The sequence below is a fragment of the Pieris napi genome, chromosome 6 (genome assembly GCF_905475465.1).
Source record: "Pieris napi chromosome 6, ilPieNapi1.2, whole genome shotgun sequence".
In the NCBI taxonomy this organism is placed as follows: domain Eukaryota; kingdom Metazoa; phylum Arthropoda; class Insecta; order Lepidoptera; family Pieridae; genus Pieris; species Pieris napi.
In genome coordinates, this window is record NC_062239.1 from 5736446 (window position 1) to 5763189 (window position 26744).

The 26744-nt window shown below is 34.3% G+C and overlaps 2 protein-coding genes and 1 non-coding gene across 3 annotated transcripts in view; 2 read left to right on the top strand and 1 right to left on the bottom strand.

Moving 5' to 3' along the window:
• LOC125050714 (furin-like protease 2) overlaps positions 1-26744 on the top strand; it is a 184250-nt gene that overhangs the window by 104628 nt on the left and 52878 nt on the right. The gene's annotated exons all lie outside the window — the stretch shown is intronic.
• On the bottom strand, positions 14649-16899 carry LOC125050715. Its single transcript, XM_047650751.1, has 2 exons — positions 16262-16899; positions 14649-15434 (listed from the first exon to the last, which is right to left on the bottom strand). Exons 1-2 carry the CDS (start codon positions 16637-16639, stop codon positions 15018-15020), a joined length of 795 nt encoding a protein of 264 aa, XP_047506707.1. The 5' UTR covers positions 16640-16899; the 3' UTR covers positions 14649-15017.
• On the top strand, positions 20627-20693 carry Trnag-gcc. Its single transcript has one exon. It is a non-coding gene; the product is annotated as a tRNA-Gly (tRNA).

A 26744-nucleotide genomic window follows, 5' to 3' on the forward strand; every position in this document is an offset into this window, starting at 1 on the left:
TCCGCTCGTTTATAATAATGTTTAAAAGTAATTAAATGGTTCTAATAATCCATCCATATGTATATTATGGGACAGCTATTCCGACAAATGGTAACTGCCGCCCGGGGCGCAGCCAGCGATAACATTTATGTAAAAGCTATGACCTATGGTCGCGTAGATCAGTAATTTATGTTATTATCCCGATGTGGGGTGAGGGTGTAATGCAAATTGCGTGCAAGTGTTTTTATCTGATTTACATATTCATGAAAAGCATTTATATCTACGAAAGATCTTTGAAGTTAGCAAAAACAAATGCGTTGTCTACGCGGATATTACACGAGATTTTATTATTTAATTGACGTGTCGAGTGCTTCACAAATTTAAGGTTTGTAGTCTTTCGCCTTTTCGAGTTTTTTTTGTAATAGACATGGGAAGACACCTAATATTTTTTTTATATTTTTTTATTGGACAATTCACACCAATTGACCTAGTCCCATGCTAAGCTGGTGAAGCTTGTGTTACGGGTACTAGGCAACGGATATACATACATATTATAGATAGATAGACATATAAATACATATTTAAACACCCAAGACCTAAGCACAACACCAAATGCTCATCACATCGATGTTTGTCTCAGCCGGGGATCGAACCCGGAACCCATGGATTCGCAGTCAGGGGTACTAACCACTAGACCAATGAGCCGTCAAATATTAATGACTGATGCATTATGTTTTATTGATACTATTAAGACATGTGAGCTAACAATTAGGCTTTTAAAATAATATTATGAAGTATGTGGTAACATTTAATCCCTTGTAATGTAACAGAATATGACACGTAGAATGTTACTCGCTTCTTAACGCATTAGCGTTTAGCGATCCATTTACAAGAGGTTGGGCAGGTTCAAACATAATGTTGCCAGGTAAAAGATCACAATTTTTATGAATTGCAATTTATAAATGTAATGGAAAATTTTGTCATGTGTGTTTATTTGTAATGATATGAAACTAATCAATTAATTATATTGCAATAAAAAGGGTAAATTCATTAAAGCCTAGTTTTATTTATCAACTATGTTATCAAAGAGCTACGACACTGTTTATACGTATAATAACAAAATTAATGTTTTTTTTTTATATTGTTGTTAAACTATTATTAGGGGCTGATATGCATAGTAACTGGGGCTTAAATCAATGTCTTTAACAGGCGTATGTGTCTGCCATTACCCATTTAAAGGTTACAGGAGTTTCAACAAACAAGACAAAAATTAGTTTCTTATAAAATGTTATGGTTATGGTTCTTAAGAAATGGTAGCCATACTAACAAAAATAGTTCTATCTTTAACGCATTTTTTATACTAGTACCAATAAATTTCTAACTAACTCTGGTTGTAACATAAGTTGTCTTCACAATATTTCATAACAACAAAACACGCTCACGCTTCAGTCACCAACGTAGTCCTGGAATGCGAGGCCGTGGCTAAACAACGCGCAGAATCCTCGGAGCAGTGAGGTCGCTCCGTGCGAAGTGCCCAGGAGACTTTTCTGCTTCTGGAAAGAGCTAGGCTGGCTTAGTTATCCAGGAATTTATGCACAATGCCGAAGTGCGAGTCTAAGTGCGGAAACTAAATCCACCAACCATACTATACCATACCAACACGCTCATGGCTTTAAAATATAATAAATATAGTTAAAAAAACTAAAAAACACGCTTTTAAAGCACATCAAACTAAAAAGTGAAAAATAATTCCTAATTTAGGCTGAAAATGGTAATGAACAAAAATACTGGTATTATTGTGAAAAAGCGTGGGGCGTTCTGTGCCATATTTTTCCAAACCCACGCTTTTTCACAATAAATACCAGTATTTTTTGTTATATTTATTTTATTTTTTAGTTAATTTTTTTTTTCGGATTATTGCATTGTCATCGATCTTTGACAGGTGCGCAAAGTTTGAATTAAATCTGTCCGTTAAAAGTGGGTCAAAATCAAGTCCGAAGGAGTCGGTTACATACATACATACATACAGGTGAAGCTAATATAAAGCGTGTAAAAATATACTGTTCTATGCTAATAGATGCAAACTTCACTATCTCAATAGTCAAGTCTAGTTACCCAATTTAAAGACTAATAAATTCATCGTATAAGATCAAGTGAACTGCCAAATTGTCGGTAGGTTAAAATAATAGAAGCAAAGGGTCGGTGCACTCTGATTATTTCAAGTTATTTACCCGGCTTTAGGAGGGGACTCCCGCCTCGTATTGTATGCAAATATATGCTAATATACTTAGCTCTTCATTATACAGCTCTATCCCATATATTGATACTAAAGATATATATGAGTATTTTACTCAAGCTGATCTCCGTGGGAGTACCGGACCAAAAACCCCTAAACTTGACCTTACGTCAGTAGGGCGACTACTGAATACGAAGAATAAAGGAAGTGGGAAAACACATGTTAATGTATCTGGTCACTATGTTTTGCTACCTTAATAAATATACAGAAGTTCAGTGGTATCAAAAATTATTTCTACTAACTCACTAACGATATTTTATTACCTTATTAATAATAACGCAATATTCTTGCCTTATTATTTTATGTGTGTGCGCGGTCAAACCCTTTAAAAAAACTTGTTAAATTCTAAGGTCCACAGATATACAACTATAAACTTATACAGAGTTCTTAAAAAAATCCTTGTTGTGAAAGGAATTTAACTAAAAACACAGAATAATCTTGTAAACAATTATAATGTCATACTAACCATTGTCTAGTACTCCGTTAGACATTCATTAATTGAAGAAAAGCTAAAGTTACAGAAAAATAATGATCATCTATTGTTCGTTATTTGAAAAATTCTTGGAAATCTGCAAACAAGGTATTTCGGTTTGAAGCGGTTGAAACTAGAATTCCGGTGTATAGTGGAAAACAATAATTGTGTGGGGTCCACACTAGTTTGCTTGTTTGAAAACTACTCGTTAGGAACTTTTGGGTACCTGTTGTCAAAACTAGAAGGCATCGTTATTGTTGTTAATAAAAGTTTTAGTTATGCCGACTTTAAATCATTGAAATTAAATTTATGAATGTTATATTTTACTAACTGACCCGACAAACGTTGTTTTGCCATATAAATATTATTACACTACTAATATATATAAATTGGGGTTGGTTGGTGGTAGAAGGGTGAAGAAAATTGAGGGTTATTTACATTTTTAATGCCAAATCATAATATAAATAGTTTACCTATTCCTTTTACAAAAGTTTTAAGATTTTTAAAGGCAAGGAAGGTTCTTATGGTGTGAGAGTATTTAGATCATGAGTTTTAACAACAATTGTAAATATCTTAACTGTTTATATTATTATGACATTATTATTATATATTATTATGATTGTGCGGTTTTTTAATAATTAATCAATCTGAATGCACCACTTTCTTTGCAAATAAACGATTTATTATTAATATAAAAATAATTATTTTTATATTAATAATACATCTTTTAGTTCTAATAATATTTATTTGGAATAATAAAACAATACTTTCTATTAAATTGTTCACATTTATAGTTGATCAAATCATTTGTGCGCGAAATATATCTAAGTTTTGATCAAAAATCGCTTTTGTGTAAATTTTGGCTCTTGACTTATGAAATAGAATGAGAACAAAGGTATTATAATGAAGTGCTAACGCCATAATTCCCCGTCAAACACAGAATTGTGAGATTGACGTAAAGCTTTCAACCAGGAGCACAAGTCAACGCGCATCGCTTTGTGTGGGGTATTAAATTATAACCGAAATTTGCTCTCGACAAACTGATTTACATCGATATTCAAATGAACCTGGGAAAGTCTTCGTCAACTGTGATAAGTGCTCGCAAATTACCATTAGATTATCTTAGCGGCAAGATTTTGTACGGTTCTTACAATAGTGGAATTATTTTTTAAGTTATGTACATAGCTTATTAAAAATTTGACTAATAAGGTTTTGAGTATAAAGTATAGTAAGTGGAGAATATTTTGTTCCAATTAGATAACAGAAATCCATTTTAGTTAGAAAGTACAACTGAAAGACTAATTTTAGTACCAACATCACTAATATGTAACATGTAAATGTAAATTAGAAGCATTTAATGTATATTTCTTTTTTGACGTTCATAAGTGTACATTGTGTTACCTACATGAATAAATGATTTTTGATTTTTGACAAATAAAAATAAATTAAAAATGAAATATATATACACTTGACTCCCGAAGCTGACAAGCGTACGCACAAATTGCCTAACAGTTTGCGACTGTGTACAGTGTATTGTACTATTAAATATAAGATTCTGAAACAATATTCGGAAAGTTTTATACTAGATATTACTGAATAGAAGACTATTATATAAAACACATCGAACATCGGCTAATCCAATACATAACTGATAATTTAAAAGTATCACAAACATGTTTGTAACAATGACAAAATCTCCCGCGTCATGGTAAATATTTGGTCTACACATCACTCGCAGTAACCGCACGAACCAACAGCTGTCAGCTGTCATCCAACTGAAAATACAGTAAAAGTGATTTTGAAGGATGTAGTATATATATCGGTTCATAAAGTAAACCTTCAGTATGTCTTTTTTAAAATTTAATATTGATTCTAGTATGGAAAGAAAAGCTTGTCTATTGTCGGCTATTTTATGTTTAGAATTAGCTAGAGCTCAAAGCATATTCTTTTGCTTCAAAAATATTAAAAAAAAATCTATATTGAGACTGATGGCCACAGATTGCTTTTCTTTAGTAGACCAGGAGATGAACAGCCTTATGTGCCTGGCTTTCTCATGTTTACCTTTACCGTAGGGGTACACGTATTAAATGCGCGAAAGAAACGTGAAATCCATTAGTGTACGCTTGGAATTGAACGCATCAGAGAACTCCCGCCCATAAACTAGACCAATAATAATAATAATCAGTGGCGCTACAACCTCTTTAGGTATTGGCCTCAGATTTCTGAATCTGTTTCATGATCACTATGAAACTAGACCAATACTGGTCTAAATATCAGACGGGCCAAGATTTTAGTAAAAGGTGTCTTGTTGTCTAATATTAATACTGTCACTGATAATCTACTAATCTATTGATTTTCATTCTTATTCAATCATTTGTTTTCATGACTTCAATGCTATTTATTTATAGAAAACTGAGCTTCAATTTTTCGCATAACATCTTTTTGTAAACAATAAATGAGACATCTTATAGGTACGTTTTCACCGTCTATTTGGAAGAAATTGAATTACACCTACACGGATTTTATATCTATTAGAGGAGCGTTCAGGGGCTCGGGTGAGGATTTAGATGGCGATAACTTTCTCATTTCCTTCGGGCAACGGACACGACACGTTCCAGTAATCCTGGTTAGAGCGTCCCGTTAGCTGTCTGCTTCAAGGGGCTTGATGTACTAGGTTTTATTTGGATACCTTGCCACGAAGATTTTTCAATTGTGAATATGTAGGTGATAATTATCGCGCGTACTACGCGTTTGAATAGGATTTCTTTATCTGATAAAAACGCTGAGTTTGAGTTATGTAAATATTTCTAAGTTTTATTTAAATATTTACTGTAATTATAGTAAGTTTTATGTAGAATTTTCTACATAAAATCATAAGTATGTCAAATGCAAGAGACTAGGGGCCCACAACACAGTGAATCCTAGTGTGGGGGCTAGTGCACTATGTCATTTTATTGTATATCCTTTTTTATTATGAGTAATAGAGTCTTTCTTTCTTTCTTTCTATTTATTGTTTGACTTTAGTTTGGAAGATTGAGGGTTAGGATTCAAAGATAATGTGATGAACACTCTCACCTAACAAACGTCGTATACGTCTAATGTTCTAACAGTGGCCTTACGGCAATATATACGTAATTTTCATAGGAAAATGTGGCCTTCGCCTAGTGTTGTTGATTCGGGTGCAACCAACAATAGGATGAAAACAAATATGATTATTGTAAGAACTCGGGCTGGTATCAAATAACTGTCTACTATCAAGATATTTTATTACTATACTTTAATAAAAAGTATGTACGTAGTGTGAATGATTCTGATTACACATACATAAAAGCGTGTCTCCGGTGACACGCTCCAGATCGCGGTACGATTGAACCATCAATCTTTTACCAGACATCTACTTAAACATTTATTAGCTCGGCCCGGTTTCCAATTTCATGATTTTTTAATATATGTTCTGTTTTTTAATTAAAATTATATCTTTGTGAATATCAGTATTAATCTGAATGTTTTTTTATTTCAGGTAAATGGTTGCGGTCGTATTCATGCGGTTGTCTAAAAAAATTGTGTCAAGGTATTGGTATATGGGTATTTATAAACCAAAGCTCTTATTTTTCCCTGTCATTAGTTTTTTTATACAACAGGGGCAGGAGGCTCACCTGATGTTAAGTGATACCTCTGCCCATTGATACACTCAATGCCAGAGGGCTTGCGAGTGTGTTGCCGGCCTTTAAAGTGACAAATATAATAATACCCCCTTATTTATAAACGTTCTCCAATCTGGTAATAGCTATAAAATTTTAATGAAAAATGATCACAAAACATTTAACTAAGTTGTACATAAATAAGATCGAGTAATTAGTGCCAGGATAAAAAGATCGGGAGATAAATATCATCGCTAAATTAAATAAATGAAGCCGTTTTCCTCTGACAAACAAATAATAAATAATTGGTAAGAAAAAACAATTGATAACAATTGTATACTATTGTAAACACTCTGAGGCTGTTAAATAAATTATTGCGTATAAAAGAATTCTCTTTAATTATTGCTTAATTAATATACGCAAACAAAACAAAACCTTAAAGTTATATTTGTTAAATTGTTGCTGTTTCGAATAGGAAATCACAAGCGCCCGAAGGAATGCCCGTGGCGCTTGCGAAACTTGGCACTTTAATGTGTTTCGGATTAAACAGTTTTACCGCAGCATGTGATAAACAAGACGTTGCACTTACGACCTAGTCATTCTGTGTTACTACGATATTTGGTATTTATAGAATCTTGGTTTTTAACTGTTATACTGAAGAGATTTAGTTATTTTAAAAATGGATAAACCCTGTAACTGCATCAATTCTATTTAAGAACTCGTTTCTACTGAATACAAAGTTACAACAAAAATGCTGTTTCGCTTTTCCCCTTCCTATCCTGGAAGTCATCTACGGTCCGGTTCTCTAGGCGTTCTTCATTTTTGAAGTGAAAACTTATTTAGCGGCGTTGTACACTTTTTTTGGAATGGGTAAAAAAATTTAAACTCGCGTCAGGACACGTGACCTGATCGAAAATTCGTAAGACGGATGGAGAGTAGACAGCTGGCGCGGCGTATTAAATGTTATATAAATTGTCATGTTTGTGTACGATAGCGCAATAAATAAATATCGTATTCTACCACATAAATGAGAGTACTTTTATACTGATAATGAAAGCAATTCGTGCAAAATTATTCCCTAACCATTCCAAAATATCAAAAATGCACAACGTTAATATTCAAGTTTTCACTTCTGCCGGCACTCCCGGAGTGCAACCCGTCGTTTTTTTAGCTAGCGAACTGTGGAAGCATCTTCCGGTAGAGGTCTTCCCTGGGAGATACGACATCCATTTGTTTCAAAAAGAGACCATACTTCTTTAAAGGCCGTTAAAATGGGTGTCTATGGACTATGACTGCCCTATAAAAAATGTGATGTTGGGTAGTAAGACAAAACAGCAAAGACATTTGTGTCTTACACTCACACACGTATATTAATAATAATAAAGCCTCATGTATTCCTTGAATTTACAACATCACGCACACTTGGTAGGTAATAAAGGAGGAAAAAAAAATTTTTTTTATTGAGTATAGGCCTCCTCCAATTGGCTCCATCTCTTTGTTTTGAGCATTTTTCTTGAACTCCTCGCCACCAACTTCCTTAAGCTCCGTCACCGTGCTCTTGCACCTCTCTTTCTTTTTCCTGGTCGTTTTTTCCACTATGTTCACACGTATATACAAACGTCAAATTAGATAGCCTATGACTAAAGTATAATTAGTGTATGAAAAGGCCTCTAGGATAAGTTATGATAATATTTCATCAATATCACGCAATCTTCAATAATTACGTTGCGCCTTTAATCATGAAAGCGCTTATTACGACTGATCTTATCTGAACCAAATTACGCCGACATTTACGTAATAAAAGGCCTCGTACGTAGACAAAGAAAATTTAATCCTAGCTTAAAGCGGGAGACGAAAATCCTTGATAATCCACCTTGTATCGTGTGCTGTGAAACTGCCGCGAAGTATACTAGGTTCGTAATTAATTGCCGAGGGAGGCTGGAAAGATCAATTTTACAATGTTATTTGCGATAATTCTTAAAAAGTTACTAAAACTTTCCGTGCGGCTTGATCCCTTGGCGTTGCGTAGAGATGTGGGGTCTCTCTGCATCTTCTACCGCATTTACCATGGAGAGTGTTCAGAGGAGTTGTACGGTCTAATACCTGCAGCTGAGTTTCACTATCGGACGTCAAGGAAAAATACAAAATACCATCCGTATTATCTCGACGTCCGTCGTTCCACAACTGAGCGTTTTCTAAGGTAGAATTTGCCGCGCACCACCGCTATGTGGAACTAGCTACCCACTGAAGTATTTCCGAATCAATTTGAGTTAGGGTCCTTCAAGAAAAGAACGTACCAATTCTTGAAAGGCCGGCAACGCACTTGCAAGCCTTCTGGTGCGTGTCCATGGGCGGCGGTATCACTTAACATCAAGTGATCCGCCTGCCCGTTTGCCTCCTATTACATTAAAAAAAATAAGCTTTTTTCGAAATGTTGCAAAAAGCTTGAAATTAATATATCCCAAAGTTAGAGTGCTGTTATTGCATATCACAAGTGACCATTGTTTATGGCTAGTAGTCGCGCGTTGAATTTTAACAACGCTTAAAGCTCCGCCCGTCTAATCCCGCCGCCTCGACACTTTGTGTAAAGTTTTCCATTATTGGAGGCTGCTATTCCACTTATTGGGTTACGATAATAAAAATACGATTTTTTGCAAATTGTAGACATGGATTAGTATACATTTAGTAACTGGAGGAGGGCTCGCGAGTGCGTTGCCGGCCTTTTAAGAATTGGTACGCTCTTTTCTCGAAGGACCCTAAAACTTATTATTTCTTATGAGATATAATCAAAGATAAGATAAATCATTTCATTCTAAAACGACGTAAACGCCTAATGACGTTAAGTCCACATGACAAGTATCTCAGGTTATCTACTCTTAAAATTAAAATAGGTGCCATCTTCACTAGTAGTGCAACAACCTAGGTCAGGGCCTCAGATTTCTGTATGAATCGTGATCATATAAATTTCCTTATAGACAAGTAGGTGATCAGCCTTCGCGAGTTTAAGGCGCACATAGACAGAAAGTCTATTAGTGCACAGCCGGGGATCGAAACTACGTCCTCGGGGATGAACACTAATCATTTTATCATACACGAGACATTTTTAATATATTTCTCCGAATCTAATAAAATAATTGTTAGGTGTTCAGAACGACGAGAGAGATGTTTTATTTGTTTTTATGTTATATTGACAATGCGATTAAGAAGTCATAAACAAACGTATTAATAATACATTTCTTAATAATTCCAACTTATGAGGGTAGAATTATTATAACAGACGTTACACAGAAAAACACGGTTTCCGTTGAATTAATCAACTTAAGGTAATTGAATTTCAGGTCTGGTATACAACCAGTCCTTGTAATTATTCGTAGTTTAAATAAAACGAGGAATATTTTACAGTACAATCCTCTATCTTTCTCGAACCTATATATTCGTTTCAACACTGCCTTAAGATTGATTTGAAATTTGGCCGCGGTTACTGGAAAATTTAAAGTATTTCATAAATTACTGCGATCTACAACTTTGTATTTGAATACATGAATACTTTGAGTACTAATTTAAGTAACACGCCTTAAAAGGCCGTCAAAGCACTGGCGAGTCTACTGACATTATAAGCATTTAGCATCAGGTGAATTGCCTTTTTGCCTCGTGTAAAAAATATTGGATATATTATAGCTTTGTGTGTAGTAAGACAGTTAAAAGGAGAGTGCAGTTCACAAACTAGAACAAATGGGAGACGCTCGGATATCGTTACTGCGACTGTTATTGTAACGGATGTAACTTTGGATAAATGTCAACCGTACTTGAATTTACTGCGGCACCCAGCTCGCTTTTATTAGCTCGTTTTGCATACATTACGTTACTCCGATACAACGCGACGTGTATAGCTTCACTTATACAGACAATGTACTTCGAACCGCTACACTTGCAATTATATTGCCTCTATAAAGTCACTACGTGTTACGAGGATTCGTTTGTCTCAAGATATTTTCTACGATATCAATAATACTGAAAATTAAATTTGTCTGAATCGAGGCATGAACATTTAGTGCTTTATAAAAAAGGAGATATGGCATATTATCATGCAGACATAGGGCATATGACGCTGTATTGAACTCTTTTAAGTAAAGAGTAATGCACTGATGGACCCCGTATTTTTGTAAAGCATGAGTCTTACGCTAAAAAAACTAACAGTTCAGTATACCAAAGTTACGAATAAATGAAAAAAAATTGAAGACAACAAAATGATTCAGTCTCATATCTGTCAAAGGATAAAGTTATAATGAAGATCAGAAAAACAGGAAATTAAAGATTGTTTAGATAACTTCATACTTCCGAGTTGCATGCAAAGCTTGGCTAAGTTGTGATTGCTTAAAAGAGCTGCACAAACTTCTCCCACTAATTAAAACTTGAGCCTCGAAAAAGAGTATTAAATCAGTGGATGTAAAAACAGTTGCTTGGGTGTAGGGTAACCAGACTGTATAAAAATTAAACACAGTTTCTTCTACTAAACTGAAAAGTTGAGTTCTGCTCCGGTGACAACTTTGACGTTGTAAAGTTTTATTTTCTCGTTTAATTATAATAGTCTGAGTCAGGTATCAGGTTTGTAAAATATTTTTTATCTGTCATTAACAAGCTGACAGTAGAATAGAAGCATCTTCTCGTCTCTGTCGGTGTATGGTATGTTGGACTTGGTCTATTCGATTCTCGGTATAACTGGGTCAGAAACAACCAAGCCGAACTAAAAATATATCTATAATAAGATAATGTAGGGAAAATATAGAATATACACTATGCAATGCATATAATATAACTGTTTAGTAAAATGTTAAAAATACAACAAAATATAATCGTTTTTTTATCCAACAAACTACACTGAAAATCGGTTATAAGGACATTGAAGGGACTACTCATATTTGGTTGTAAAAACCGATAGTCGTAACAGCCGCTGACGTTGTTATTAAGTACCTAATACAATAGAATTCAGCCAGGCGCTTTGATTTTGGTCAATATAACCGGTATGTTGTTCTAAACGATGTCGTCGTAAACGGTTTTGACTGTAGTAAAAATATATGCTGCTGTTTCTCTGAAAAGTAAGATATATTTTATTTATAAAACACAAAAGCATGGCTTTCCCACTTTGAAGCGATAAAGTTGAATAATTTTTACGTTCGATTAGAAATTAAATTACCTTTTAAAAGCTTTCGAGGAGTTCCGCAACTGGAAGTTTTCTGCTCTTGTAATCGCCTGCAGTTCATTAGGTCACTCCGCTTGAGTTTTAATCAATAACTTTGTTATATGATTAAGTTCGAAAAGTACTTTAGCACTAAATGTTCCGCATAATCGAAGACGCTTGGAGGGAATTTAATGGGGTAATTTTTAGTTTGTAGAAATCACAAATTTATATGTCGCTCTAACATTATAGTGTATCAGAAATTGATTTCAATGGTGTTATCGATTAATATTTTTAATTTTATTATAATTGGTTTTTTTATATACATATATATAATATATATATATATGTGCTGATAGTTTGTTTGTCGTTCTCTTAATTTATAAATTTTGTGCTGTCATGTTTTTGTCTTGTTTTACTTTGAATTGTATTTTTTGTCAGTGAAACTTTTTTGGATATGTCCAATGTGTTTATTTTATGTTTTACTTTTATTTTATTTACTGTATAGAGATGTATCTGTTTAGTTTCCTTAATAAATAAATAAATAGCTGCAATGAGCAGTGGTTGCCTAGTAGGTTGCGACTCATACCGCGAGGTCGTAGATTCGAATTCAGGGTGTGTACTAGTGGAATGTTGTTTCTATGTGCGCAATTAATATTTAGGTAAAAATATCAAAAATTGCATCGTGAATTTTCAAACTATATATGTACAAGAAATAACTTATCCTTACCTACCATCTACCTCAATGCCCTACAGTAAAAGTTCATAGACTTGTTTTTTTTTTTAATAATAATTAAGGCATAATTCACAAAATAGAAAAGGTCAGACAATGTACGATACACAAAAAAAAACAAAGAATAATTTGGTGGTCCACAAAATTGAGCAAACACAAAACGGCAATCATTGAATTATAGGAGATTGTTATACATGAATCATATCTAATTAATATCACGAACGATCACAATAGGTGTACTTAATTTAGTTTGAAGGTACTTAACAGTAGTAAATAATGTTATGTAAAAACCGTTTGCAGACTTCGGTCAATCATCACCCCACACATTACTCGACATTTCAAGACTCAAATAATTTTATAGAACAGGTGGCAAACGAGGCACCTGATGTTTAGTGACACCGCCCCTCATACACACTTCCAGAAGCCTCGCGATTGCGTTGCCGGCCTTTTAAGAATTGGTATTCTCTGTTCTTGAAAGACCCGAAGTCGAATAGGTTCAGAATGCTTCTATTATATAAAGATAATAATATAAAGATTTAATACTATTTCTAAAATATCCTATTGACTCGTTTATTTGGTGAAAGTTAATAAAGGGCGAGCTCTGATACGTGTACCTTTGTCTCGGGCGAGCAAATAAATAGCCAATATCGTCATCGGGAACATATTGCTATTAAACGAAGCTTATTATTGCTTTTTATTAACGTCCATAACATTCGAATGTAGACAAAATTAAAATATCTATCTCTGTAAGTTTTTGGTATTGTAAGTATTAAAAAAACAAGTACAACCTATTTTATTTCAGATTTCTGTATCAGTTTCGTGATATTTTCTGTAATAGGCACGTAGACGATCAGCCTTCTGTACCCGACGATACACGTCAACCTTTTTGGTTCTAAAGGCCTGCTCGCTCATACGGTGAAGGAAAACAATGTCTCACGCCATTTTCCTTTACTGTACGAGCGAGAGTTAAAGATTATATAGATTTATTTTTTTGCATTTTTATGTGTTTAATTATTTGAAAATTAGCAATGCTACTTTTAAAATGACTATACTTTTTAACTAGTTAGATAGGCAACCACCGTGAAGAACTTGAATGTATATAGAAGTTCATTAAAGCACAGCTGTGATTCGAACGCACGACCTCATGGTTAAGAAGCCGTCTCTTAAGCAACTAGGCCAACACTACTCTAAATTGATAAAGCGTTGCTGGCTAAAAAAGATATAAAACATATTTTAAATGTTAATTAAACTTTAAATTCTCATTTTCCCGACACTTTATGATGGGGCGGGACAGGCAAATAGAAACACTTGATGCCACCAACATACCCTACTTATGTATAAAAAATTCACGTCTAAGCTATTTTCCAAGAGTTTAAGGTTGTTTTTCCTTTGACAGTGGTGGGTGTCTAGTGAACAAGGACTAGTACAATAGCGCCGCCGCGGCTCGACCGTGTTACAGCATAATAAGCCTTCTTACCATTTCCTTTTGTTTTTAAATGCTGTTCGTCTAAATGGATATTTTTAAAATATATTTTAGGCATACAAAAGACTAGTGTTTTACTGTAGAATTAGACTTGATAAGTATTTTTAACTAAATTTATTTTTTCTAAATTAGGAGGTTCTTAGTAAATTTTGCGCTGAAATACAAAGTTCATTTTGTTCGATAAAAAAAAAACATGTGAAAGTATTATATATAAATAATCGTATTATGAGTTCATAGCAGTGATAGCCTAGTGACTTCAGCGTGCGATTCTCATCATTGGCGAATGCTACACGCTCGATATTTATCGTGATATTTATCTTGTATTTTTTTAGTATACTACACACTCGATACGAATCGCGTCAGTACGACGGTAAATTTCATTGAGTACACTCGTACGTTTCGTATTATAATAATGAGTAACAATATTAAGAAAGCTTGCGTTGCTATTATATTAGCGATAGCATTGAAAAAACGTATAAAGCGAAAGAAATGGGCGAAACATTGGTTTCAAGATAGAGAAAAATATCACATCTGAATTTATTAAATCAAATTCGGGAATACCAAGAAATGGACGACTATGAAAATTATTTTCGCATGCCCGATGCTCGCTTTGAACATCTGCTGGAATTGATTAAACCATATTTGATTAAAAAAAATACACTAATGAGAAAGGTTAATACTGTGAGGGAAAAGCTAGCTCTTACTTTACATTATCTATCAACAGGGAGATATTTTAAAAATATGAGATTTGCAGGAATAATGTCATCTGAATCTGTGAGTCAAGCAATCATAAGTACTTGTGAAGCACTTACATATGTCCTACAGGAATATATAAAGGTAAGAAAAAACTACATGATACAATTTTAATGTTTATAATTATTTATTGGAACGAATCACAAAAACTAAAAAAAAATACCTATGACTAATTTTGAACTTATTCACCTTGGTAAGAAGAGAATAGCGTCCCTAAATTATACTCGAAATCTGAAGTGCTTGATGTATTCGGAATTTGTAACGTATAACTTGTCTCACTGTGTCTACGTATATTGTTCGTATTTGTAAGGATCAAATTAGAAGGCACGCCAGCGATTACATTGCTATGAGTAAAACTTGGAACATCATTTGTTTGGGGCGTGGCTGCAACACAATTTTCCGGAGATGTAACAGATTGTAGTGATTGTAAAGATACAGAATTCGAGTAAATCGGTGACGGCGTCGGATGAGGTACACTATTCGGTTATGGTGATGGCGATGGATGACTATTCGAAGTCTGAGATACAAAGCGGTTAAATACTTGAGGGCTAGTGTTAATTTGTACTGAGTCCCTGTTTAGTGTCCCAAGTTCAGCTTCGAAAAGAATTTCGTTGATTGCCTTTTCGGCGAGCAGTCTTTGAGTTGGCATCAATTTATTTAGCTTATGAGCCCAATAAACAGCAGTAGGATCTATATTTGGGAATGATACACTTGGAGATTCAGATTGATGCGATGATTGCGACAAATAATTAAAGGCTTTTTCGAGAAGATCATTCTGTCTTGCTATTGGCCCCTTCTTCTTAAGTTTTTTTGATGGCGGAGCGGGTACACCCATAGAAGAAAATGAAGGCTCACTTTGTTCTTCTTCGTTTTCAGACTTAACCAATTCAGAAAACTCGCTCTGAAAAAATAAATGGGTACTTATTATTACTGATAATCTACGTAATTTTCAGGTGCCAACAACAAAAGAAGAATGGATGGACATTGCAAAGGACTTTGAAACATTGCATGGTTTTTACAACTGTCTTGGCGCGCTTGATGGAAAGCATATAAAAATTGTACATCTTTATTACAATTATAAAGGTCACCATAGTATAGTTCTTATGGCACTGGTAAATGCGAAAAAAGAATTTATCATGATTGACGTCGGCTGCAATGGACGAATTTCCGATGGTGGTGTCCTTTTTTATACCAAATTTTGGGATTCTTATGTACAGGGATAATTGAAATTGCCAGATGCAGCCCCACTGCCAAATACTACAGAAACATTTCCATTTGTATTTACAGCAGACGAGGCTTTCGCCCTTGGGCCTAATTTGATGAAACCCTATGCGTTAAAAAATGCCACAAAAGAGGAACTAACATTTAATTACCGTTTATCAAAAGCTAGAGGTGTGTGTGGTTGAGTGTGCATTTGGCATATTAGCTGCTAAGTTCGGTATTTTTCAAAAAGCTATATGGCTAACACCTGCAAAGGCTACAAAAGTGACTACTGCATGTTGTTATTTACATAATTATTTACTTAAAACAGAACCACACTTTTATCTTTCGTCAAGTGAAGATAACGTTCGTCAAAATAATAATGTATTACAAGTAATGCAACGTACGACATACAGAAATACATTAAAAAGTGCTAAGATGCTGAGAGACAGATTCTGTCTCTATTATAACGCCAATGAAATGTAATTATTAGGTTATGTAGGTATGTATATAAAAATATAAACTTACCCTATCAATCGGCTTTTCATTTTTGTTCAAAAATTTCAGCATATGAAATACCCAAGACTTTGGATTGTATACATTTTCAGCTGCAGCACCCGATCGCTTCGAATCTGTTATTTTTTTTAATTCTTTTCTATAGTTCGATTTTAATGAATTGATCTTGGCAATCACGTCTTTAGCTGTCGCGCCTGGTTTAATTTTCCTAAAAATTTCAAGCAGCTGCTCATACGCATTCGCCCTTTTCACTTTATTAATTATGTTTGCATTTGAGCTGTCCCATATCTCAGGTAGTGTTTCTAATACAAGTATAAATTCTTTTAAGTGTTTTTGGTCGTTTGTTTGAAGTGCGGCGGGCGCCGACTCAATATGCGCGTCCTCTTCCATCGCTGGCTGAATTAATACTGACGCGATAAATATCGACCATACACTAGACGCTCGATATTTGTCGACGATAATTGATACGGATCGTGGATTTTTAGATTTCTAGAAATCCAGCGATCCGTATCACGATACGTGATACGCCTATACTACACATCGTGATTCTGGATCACGATCCAAATATCACGATAAATATAGAGCGTGTAGCATTCGCCCTTGAGATTGTAGGTTCCATCCTCGACCGTGCACCAATGAACATTCTTTCTATGTGCGCATTAAATATTCCCTCGAACTGTAAAGGAAAACATCGTGAGGAAACCGACATGCCTTAGACCCAAATAGTCGACGGCGTGTGTCAGGCACAGGAGGCCGATCACTTGCCTATTAGATTAACAAATTATCATGAAACAGATACAGAAATCTGAGGCCCAGACCTAAAAAGGTTGTAGCGCCATTGATTTATTTTATTATGTGTAAAAAAATGAGTCATATATTTTATCGAGCCTACTACCATTAGGCACTTTTTGTAATAATGTGGTTCAAACGAATCCTATGTTTACCCACCAAGGCTCGCTCAGGCACATAATAACAACTTGGACGTGATTAATGGGCCCCTAATGACCTTTATAAAGGGACAAACAATAGTCGTAAGAGTATCCAACGGATACAAAGAGTGCTAACTGCCAGTCGGACTGTTTTCTCTTTATTTTCGCGAAACTTTTTCACAAAGTTCTCGTGCTCTCATCGGAAACAAATTATTTTATCTCTCAGTGATTTTGGCGCTATGAGATTGGCGATAATAATGGTGTCTAAATTAAAACATTAGTTGCGTATAGCCATACCTGTTTACAATAGAAAACAAATGACAAGACAAAAGTCGAAAACACTTTAACCGACATAATACTTCCTTCCACTTCCCCCTGTCTTCGGTAAGCGTAGCGCCTAGGGGATGGTTAGACCTGTATTGGTCTTAATATGTGCAGCAGTCCCCGAGATCTATAGCCCTCAACTCTGTCAGTCAAAGTTTTTCTACATCAGTTAAATTTCGCGTTTTGAAGGAATTCCGGATACCTTCCAAGTAGATAACCAAATATCTCTGGTGAATAATTCAAAAGGAAAATGTAAAAATTGTTTTTAAATTATTTTATATAGAACTAAACTTTTTGAGTTAATAAATCTAGTGTAGTGCATAAGTGCAAATGCGGTATCTCGGACACATGAACATTGTGTCAAAATGTTATAGAACACTAAGAACATTACCTTAGTTTAAGTTTTAGTATTGTAGAAAATTAGGTCAAAATAATATTACTTATTAGCCATAATTATTGTATAGGCTAGATTGTAAATCATGTAAAGTCGCACTCTTTTTTTGTGAACTTTATTGTAAGAAAATAAAATGTTTTTATAAAATGGTCAAATTATAACAATGATTGAAACGTCGTTCATACTTGTCAGTTTGTGTGTGTGAATTAGACCGCGCGCACATTTCATTGCCCGACGGGGTCGAACGTGCCAGCGTTCTGTCGTCAATACAAAGTTCTGGGCCAATGAACACATAGTAATGGAGGTTCCTTTTAACCGTATTTTCCTATTGTTATTTTATGATCGCTGCCATTCCGAGCACTTACCTGAACGTCGCTACGTGGTTGACATCGCAATATTTAGTCCGCCCGGAGACGTTTTCTTACTTCATACGGATATTGTTATAAAGACTAGCTTTCATATTTGAAATGTGACACATTTCTCGTATATTTCTCTATTTAAGAGCATTTTCTTTTATCCGATCAATCGTTTGACGGTTTGATGTTTTAGTTTCATCTGTATAAAAATGTGTGTTTTGATTTACTAATTATGTTACCATATATACTATATATATATATTAATTAAATTCCATGCTTTCCATACACCAACTTCGTCTCTACGCATTGTATGTGGATATGACTAGAACCCAGAGAAGCTCGTAACTGGCAACACCGAAGGCAAGAGATCGCGTGGACGTTCGCCAACGAGATGTATCAAGTCAAAGAATTGTTGTCGTCAAAACTATACTCTGTTTTAAAAGAAGCGTAGGACCGAAATTGGTGGACGATAATTATTAGCAACAAGATAAAATCTTTTCGAAAATGTTATTCTACGTTTATAGAAAAAACTACACTAACAATAAAAAAAACTAAAATGTTGACTATATCTAACTTCAGGGTGTCGGTTTTTTGTGACGGTACGGTGACGGTTTACTATCATCATTTTTCCCTAACGCGCCAAAAGAAGAATAACTTCAAAAAAATACACCAATATCGGCAAAAAGAACTGTCTTAGCCGATGCACTACGCCGGTAACTAAATGTTCTATTTTACTAAACACAATAGTTTCTTGTACAACAATAAACACACAAACTTGCATTCGATATTAATAACGAAGTACAAATATTTATTCAGCGCTCCGCTTGAAACTGTTCATTTAATTGCAACTCGATTATACAGCATGCACTTGTATAATTAATTAAACCGCAGTCGCAACCAAAACTGTAATTAATCCTATTATTAGCGCTCGACGATTGTCGTGTCAACGTTTGCAAACGTCTTATTTGAACAGTGTCACGCTGTCTAAAGTTATAGCAGTGTTTCCCAACCATTTTGTTCTAAAAATTGTATGCACCCCCCTATGTAACATACAGATTTTAAGCTATTGCATACATTTTATCGCAGGCTTTGAGCGCGGCGACCGAAGCAAGAAATTCCGTAACGAAATAAACCTAACACACGATGACGTAATATAAGTGCGGCCAATACGCGTTAAAGCGGGACAGAATGCATACTGCGTCTCACATCGGTTTAGCGTGATCGGATAGGCGTGTTAGTATGGTAGATTGAATTAATATCACAGAAAAAACTTGAATTAATATCAAAGAAAGAAAATACTGCAAAAAAGAAATAAATATTATAATGCATAAGTTTATAAAAAATGCTATGCAATAGCTTTACTGTGGCAGTCTCCGAGTGCCACACGTATTTTTTTTTTCATATTAATACATCGAATTGTCCTTTTTTTCTTAAGAATCTTAAATGATAGGTTTTAGGAAGAAATTACTATAAATTTGTTAAATAAACACTGAATAAGTTGTCAAAACAATGACAAACTGAATTTAAATTTCAAGTAATTAAAAAAAAAGTCGAATAGCCACATTTAATGATCAAATTAACTTATCACTAAGTTATAGGGTTGACAACTGGCGCCGTTTATTCCAGGCTACGTACCCAACTTAATACTATAGGATTTTAAAAGCTGGACTAGTTATCAATAGAACCATATCATTTATACACTTTACAGTGATTTGTCGAAGTGATCAATGAGATATTAAAAATCACCGCACTTAGACGCTTTTATTAAAAAAAAATGTCTGAACAAATGAAATTTTAATAATTAATTAATAGAATAATATTTTACTTTTTTATTTCCATACAAAAACTGGACGACTACGTAGATTTGAATTCGAATTTGGAACAGTAATTTCGTGCCAACGTGATACCATCTTTTGTTTGACCTTACCTCGACATCTGTAATCTTCGATCAGTGACGTTACGTATTGAGAGATATTCTGGGATCAAGCGGTCTGCAGATGTCGATACAGCTTCAATTCTGTGAAGTATGTTTTATTCATGCCGCGACGGCTCACCGGCTTGTAATTATTAAGCTATACGGTGAGATATCGCCTCGAGGGAATTCCCGGATATCTTTCAAGTTGATCACGGTTACAGATTTACATTTATTCTAGCTCTGATTTATTATAAAAGAATTTCATTACTCGATCAAAAGGGAATTGTATCATTTTTTTTTAATTGTAATAATCTCACCTGATCACGACTTTGAACTGCAAACGTTAAGTGATGTATATTGCATATAAACATTTGTTCAAATAAAATTGTGTTTTAGGAGCCTTGAATGAATATTTAGTAAAAGTAAAATATGGTGATAAATTTAGTTACATAACAACAAGCATCGGTGGTTCAGTGGTAGAATGCTCGCCTGCCACGCGGCCCGGGTTCGATTCCCGGCCGATGCAGTTCTTTTTATTTATTTTTGATAATCTATTATGTCTATTATAAAGTGTAATGTATTTAGTTTTGCATTAAGTAACAGGTTTAGACTTGGTAATAAATTTTTATGCTGTATGGAAAATTATTACTGAGGAGCCAACTTTTCTTAATTGTAGATTCTGCGGGCTTCCCCGGGCCAAAGGTAGTCAACATAGTCTCTTAGTTTCTTCACTCTGTATTAAAATTAATCAAAACCTATTACTATGTTAGTTTAGTATCCCTTAATTTAGTGCAATTTGTTATCTTCTCAGTATTAATGAAAACGCCACTTGGCTGTCAGCTTAATATAACTCAACTCCAAAGCCTTAGTCTTTCTATTAAACGTCCCGTCTACGGATATCGTTGAATAAATTATAATAATTGGTTTATCTACCAGTTAAGGATTTGGAATTAATCCGGTTGAAAGCTCTGAGTGTTAAACAATAAATGTGGATTACACCAAACCTTCAGACTTCTTCAGTGAAATCTCAATAAGCGATTTGGTAGTTGTCTACACAAAACTAAAGCGCCATTAGCAGTTAACCTAACAAACTTTTTACCTTTAAATCAATCAGACGAAAATTACTGTCACAATATTTTTATTGCGTTGTTTATAATGATAATAGCCTTTTATATTTCCACATCTATATCTATATATGTATATAAAAGAAAGTCGTGTTTGTTACAACACTTATAACTCGAGAACGGCTGGACCGATGTTAGTTATCTCTTTTTAATGGTTTCTTCTCCGCTCCGAATAGCAGAATAAGTAATAAAATATCGGATAAGTTATCAAATAAAAAAAAATAATAATACTTTTACGAATGCAAACTGCATGTGGTGCCATCTGTTGACAAAATTACGCATATAAAAGAAACCCATCACTTTGTTCTAGCGCCGGATAACAAAACAAAAAATGTTGTATATCAAAAAGTACTTTAACATGCAGTCTCGCAATATTAGCGCTAGAGAGAGGAGGCCTAATGTGTAAAACCGTCATTCTTTATTTGGAAAAAATTGTATTAATGTTATTACCTCAAATAAATCCTTAATTAAGTTTAACTAAAGTTAAAACGATATTATTAGAATGTTAAGCGGAACGAAGTTCGCTGGGTCTGCTAGTTTCTATATAATTCTTTGTATGGATCTGTGTCCTTGTTTTTATGCCCTGTTTTTGGCAAAGGCCTCTTCCTAATCCCGACATTCCTGTCTGCACTGTGCCCCTTTCTGCCATGTACAATCGGCTGTTTTCTTAATTTGGTATTTTAACCTTCTAAATTGTCATCCTCTTTTTCGTTTATTGTTGCGTTGCTTATATAAATATCCAATAATCACTCCACTTTCGCAGTGATAATCTACGAAAAAAGCCAATGCAAAAATACTGCATTTTTCTGTGCAATAAAAATTTACAATCTGCAACATTTTCACATTTAAAATAAATATTTTATAAAATATGAGAGCAAAATTAAATGTGAAAGGAAAAATTGTCCTCTTAATCAATTCTCGGTTCGGGAAGCACTAAGTTACGTATTTATAAATTAAATTTTTATTAATATTAAACTTATACTATAAGCGTAGTGCGTTCAAAGAATAAAAATATCTGACTGGCAAATATGTTGTAGGATATTTGAATTGCAATATTCCTTAAGCAGGATCTCCGGACTCATATGGTGAATTGCTCACATCCGGTCTCAGATTAAACAACAATTTGGACCGGCTATTCGAGTATGTTCGACTGGAACATCGGAGAAACATGCCTCTGATTTAACTCTACCTCTAAAAGCGTTTGGAACTCGTAAATCGGGATTTATTAAATTTGATATGGTTACAAACAATTTAATTAGTTTACAAAACGGTTTTGACCTTTTTTAATGAAGGTTTAATTGGTAAATTCTTTATGTATGTTCTGCGAAAATATTCTAATTTTTTACATCATCTGATGATGTAATTAAGTTTTACTTTAACTGTTTTGTCTAAGTACTTTTTATGCTGTCTTAAAATTCTCTACCATCCCCTAAGCTATTCTTAACCAGCTCAGTTGTATATATATGTTGTATACATATATATAATATATATGTAAAATGAAGAAGTTCGTAGAATTTTTCAGTTATGTAACTGAAACCTTCTTACATTATTTTATTTAAATTATTGATAATTTGATCGATAGATTAATGACACCCAACTGTTACAAACGATGCTTTTGATTAGTTACTACGCCAATAGATGGCGTTAGTTGTGACATACAAACTATATAAAGCGTGTAGTAATAGTAAGTGCCTGAGCAAAGTTTTAAGGTTTGCGTTTTTTTTTGTAATAATATGTGTAATTTGTATTTTGATTGTAAATTGATTGTATTATATAAATTATAAAGTAGATTATGTGTTTAGTCGAAAATAGAAATATAACGAGTTTCCTTATTGTCTTCCATTAATCAGTTAAAAAGTATGCCTACTAAAATGTATATTTTTCAAATCTGAATAAAAAATTTATTCAAGATATACGCGGATATGAAATATAATATTCTTTCAATAAAACCGTATAAAAATCCTTTGAATTTCCAATTGAAATTTATGTACGTATGGGAATGGAATTTTTACTGTTAACGAAATTCGGGCCGTTATTATGTCATAAACATTTCTGCACCTCGACCCAAGCTAATGGATTTATACCTTCGATCGCTTTTAATTAATTTCTCTACCCTTTTAGATTGTGGTTTCTTCGTTAAATATCACACAGATAATTAATGATTTAATAGTAAATAGTAAATACTCTATACATGTTCTCTTCGTTACTCGATTTTATGCGAAAGTTACGCTTAATTTAATAAACCAGTGAAGCGAACATTCGTTTTGAAATAAGATAAAGTCTTTGATGTTTTAAAAATGAAAAATAGCAATATACTATGTATAGGATAAATATGCAACTAAATTATAATCTCTAATATATAACATTCTCGTGTCACGGTCTTGTACTTAAACTCCTCCGAAATGGCTTGACAGATTTTCGTGAAATTTTGTGTGCAAATCGGACAACATCTATTTTATATCCCCCTAAATGTTAAGGGTGATTGACCCCTAATTTTTTTAGACATAATGTTTGGTTTTTTTATGATACAGCATACAAAAATACATACAACCCATAATTTTCACCCCTCTACGATCAACCCCTAATTTTTTTTATAGTAGATTTTTAAGATTTTTTAGATAGATTTTTGTTAAATAATATAAATTTTAATGCACCGTTTCGAAACGGGTGAAGGAAACCTAATAAAGTGTATATCTGGCAGAACTTACGAGCTCCAGAAGTATTGTTGATGAAGAAGCGGGCATTCCTTGTTTATTCCGTGGAAGCTCTTTGACGTAACCTAACTTAACTCGAAGCAATATTTCCCAGTACTTTAGATAGACAACGTTAAAGACAAGCTTATGTGCAATATTTACGTCTTCATATTTGTTAATTCTTAGCTTGATATTAAATTCCGCAAATATTTTCAACGTTATTTCATTGTAGGATTGGTACGTTCTTAAAAGGTTTCATATATTTCCGTCTATGTATATCACGCATATTAAATAATGTTAATTTACGCCCGAGGTATTCAAACGGACCAGTATGTGGCACGAATGCGCGCGTAAATTCACTTCTATGATCATAGTTCGCAGGGTAATTTACCGAATGGTCGATACTTATAGATGGAAGCGATATTATTTACAATGAAACATATATTAAATATAAGTTTTTATCTTGGCGACTAAATGTAAGCTGGTTCTAATGGCATGCCTTGGAACCAAAAAGTTTCCTTTCCTCACGATGTTTTCTTTTACCGTACGAGCGAGTGTTAATTGCGCACATAGACAGAAAGTCCATTGGTGCGCAGATGTGGTTCGTACCTACGAACTCAGGGATGAGAGTCGCAAGTCTGAACCAGTAGGCCAATGATCTCTACTCTACTAATCAAAAAGGATTTTTCATTTCATTTCATGCATGAAATTGCAAATGCATTAAATAAAAAAAAAAATGAAATAGACTTTCAGTAGAGTCTATATTATTGTTAATGTTGAAGATAAATAACACACATAGGATGGCATAGCTTGTAAATTATATATAATTTTATAAATATTTTGATATATTCACGGTCAGACCTTTTATACATTGCTGGCGTGGCTTATCTGGATAATCTCGGGATTCCCGCGGATTTTTTTTCGCGTCCGCTTATTGCGTATCTGACGTACGTCAAGCCACTGCAAATATGTTTGTGACCTTTTCCATCCTTAGCGTATTAAATTTACCCTTTCGAAGGGCGCGTGACCTAAAATCTAAATTTATGTATCGGTCCTACCCTTTGTGTTACATGAGATGCTATAATTACGAGATTCATACGAATATCTTTCTCGTTGGATTTTTTTTTGTAAAAACATGCGTTCAATGTTGAATTTTTTGCAGTTTTGTTTAGAAGCATAGCTCCGCTGTCTGTGGACCGATCGGGGTGTCGATTGATTCTTTCCTAGGATGATTTTCATTATTATTATTATTATTATTATTATTATTATAGCCTCTATTCGGACATGCCAGTATTTTTCTTTATTTTTCGTATATTGTACTTTTCTTCCACTTTTGCTTGTCCGTTTGCCAGATGGCAAAGGCCTCCTCCAACCTTCTCCATTCTGGCCTTTCTATGGCCACTCTACCCCATGTTGTTCCCGCGACTTGTATAATGTCGTCGTCCCACCTTTTTTGTGGTCTACCTCTCTTTCTCTTTCCATCTCTTGGGTACCATTGTGTGATTATTTTACTCCATTTGTCCTTTCCCCTGATCATGTGGCCTGCCCATTTCCACTTTTGTCTTCTTATTTTCAAAGTTATGTCCTGTACCTTAGTCTTTCCTCTGATGTTGCTACTCCTTACTTTGTCTTTTCTTTTGATCCCAGTCATGCTCCTTTCCATGGCATGTTGACATACGGAGAGTTTATTTGTTACGTTTTTTGTTAAAGCCCATGTTTCGCTCCCGTAAGCCAGCACTGGCAGGATGCATGTGTTAAATAATTTGCTTTTCGTTGAATTGTGTAGGGTCTTGTCTTTCATCACTTCTTTTAGGCTCCAATATTTTTTCCAGCTGTTTGCAACTCTTCTTTCGACTTCTTTGTTTCCGTTATCGTCTGGAGACATCAGTTGACCGAGGTATAAATATTCTTCCACGTAGGAGATTTGGTTCTGCTCCACTATTACAGGGTCTTTGTTGCCATTGGTCATGATTTTTGTTTTTTCCGGGTTTAGCTTCAATCCGGCCTTTGCACTTTCCGATGCTAGATCATTTATCATCTTGTTTAGATCAGCTGGTGTTTTTGCAAATAATACGATATCATCAGCGAATCGTAGGTGCGTTAGCGCGCGGCCATTAATAGTTATACCCATGTCCCTCCATTCCAGATTCCTGAAGATCATTTCTATTACGGCCAGAAAGAGTGTTGGTGAAAGGGGGTCACCCTGTCTCACGCCTTTTTGTATTTGAAATTTATTTCCTTCTTTTTCTAGGCGGATACAAGCCGAACTGTGTTTATAAATGTTTTCTATAATTCTTATATATTTGTGCTCTATACCCAGTTCCTTTAATGCTTCCCAGATTTTTGAGTGTATCAAAGAATCGAAAGCCTTACTGTAATCAATAAAAGCTATGTAGTATACAAGCTGGTACTCATTGTATTTTTCTATAATTTGTCTTACAGTGTGGATGTGGTCTAGCACCGAGAAATCTTTACGGAATCCTGCCTGTTCAATGGGTTGTTGCTCATCTAATTTCCTTCCTATTCTTTCCAAAATAATCTTTGCAAAAATCTTGTAAATGTTAGACATTAGACTGATGGGTCTATAGTTTCCAATATCGCAGTGATTCCCTTTCTTGAATATAAGGATTATGATGGATTCAGTCCACTGTTTTGGGATGATTTCTGTGTTTATCACGTAGTTGAAAATTTCTGTAAGTATCGGTGCCACTGCTACCTTCGTTTGCTTTAGTATTTCGTTGGTTATGCCATCTGGCCCTG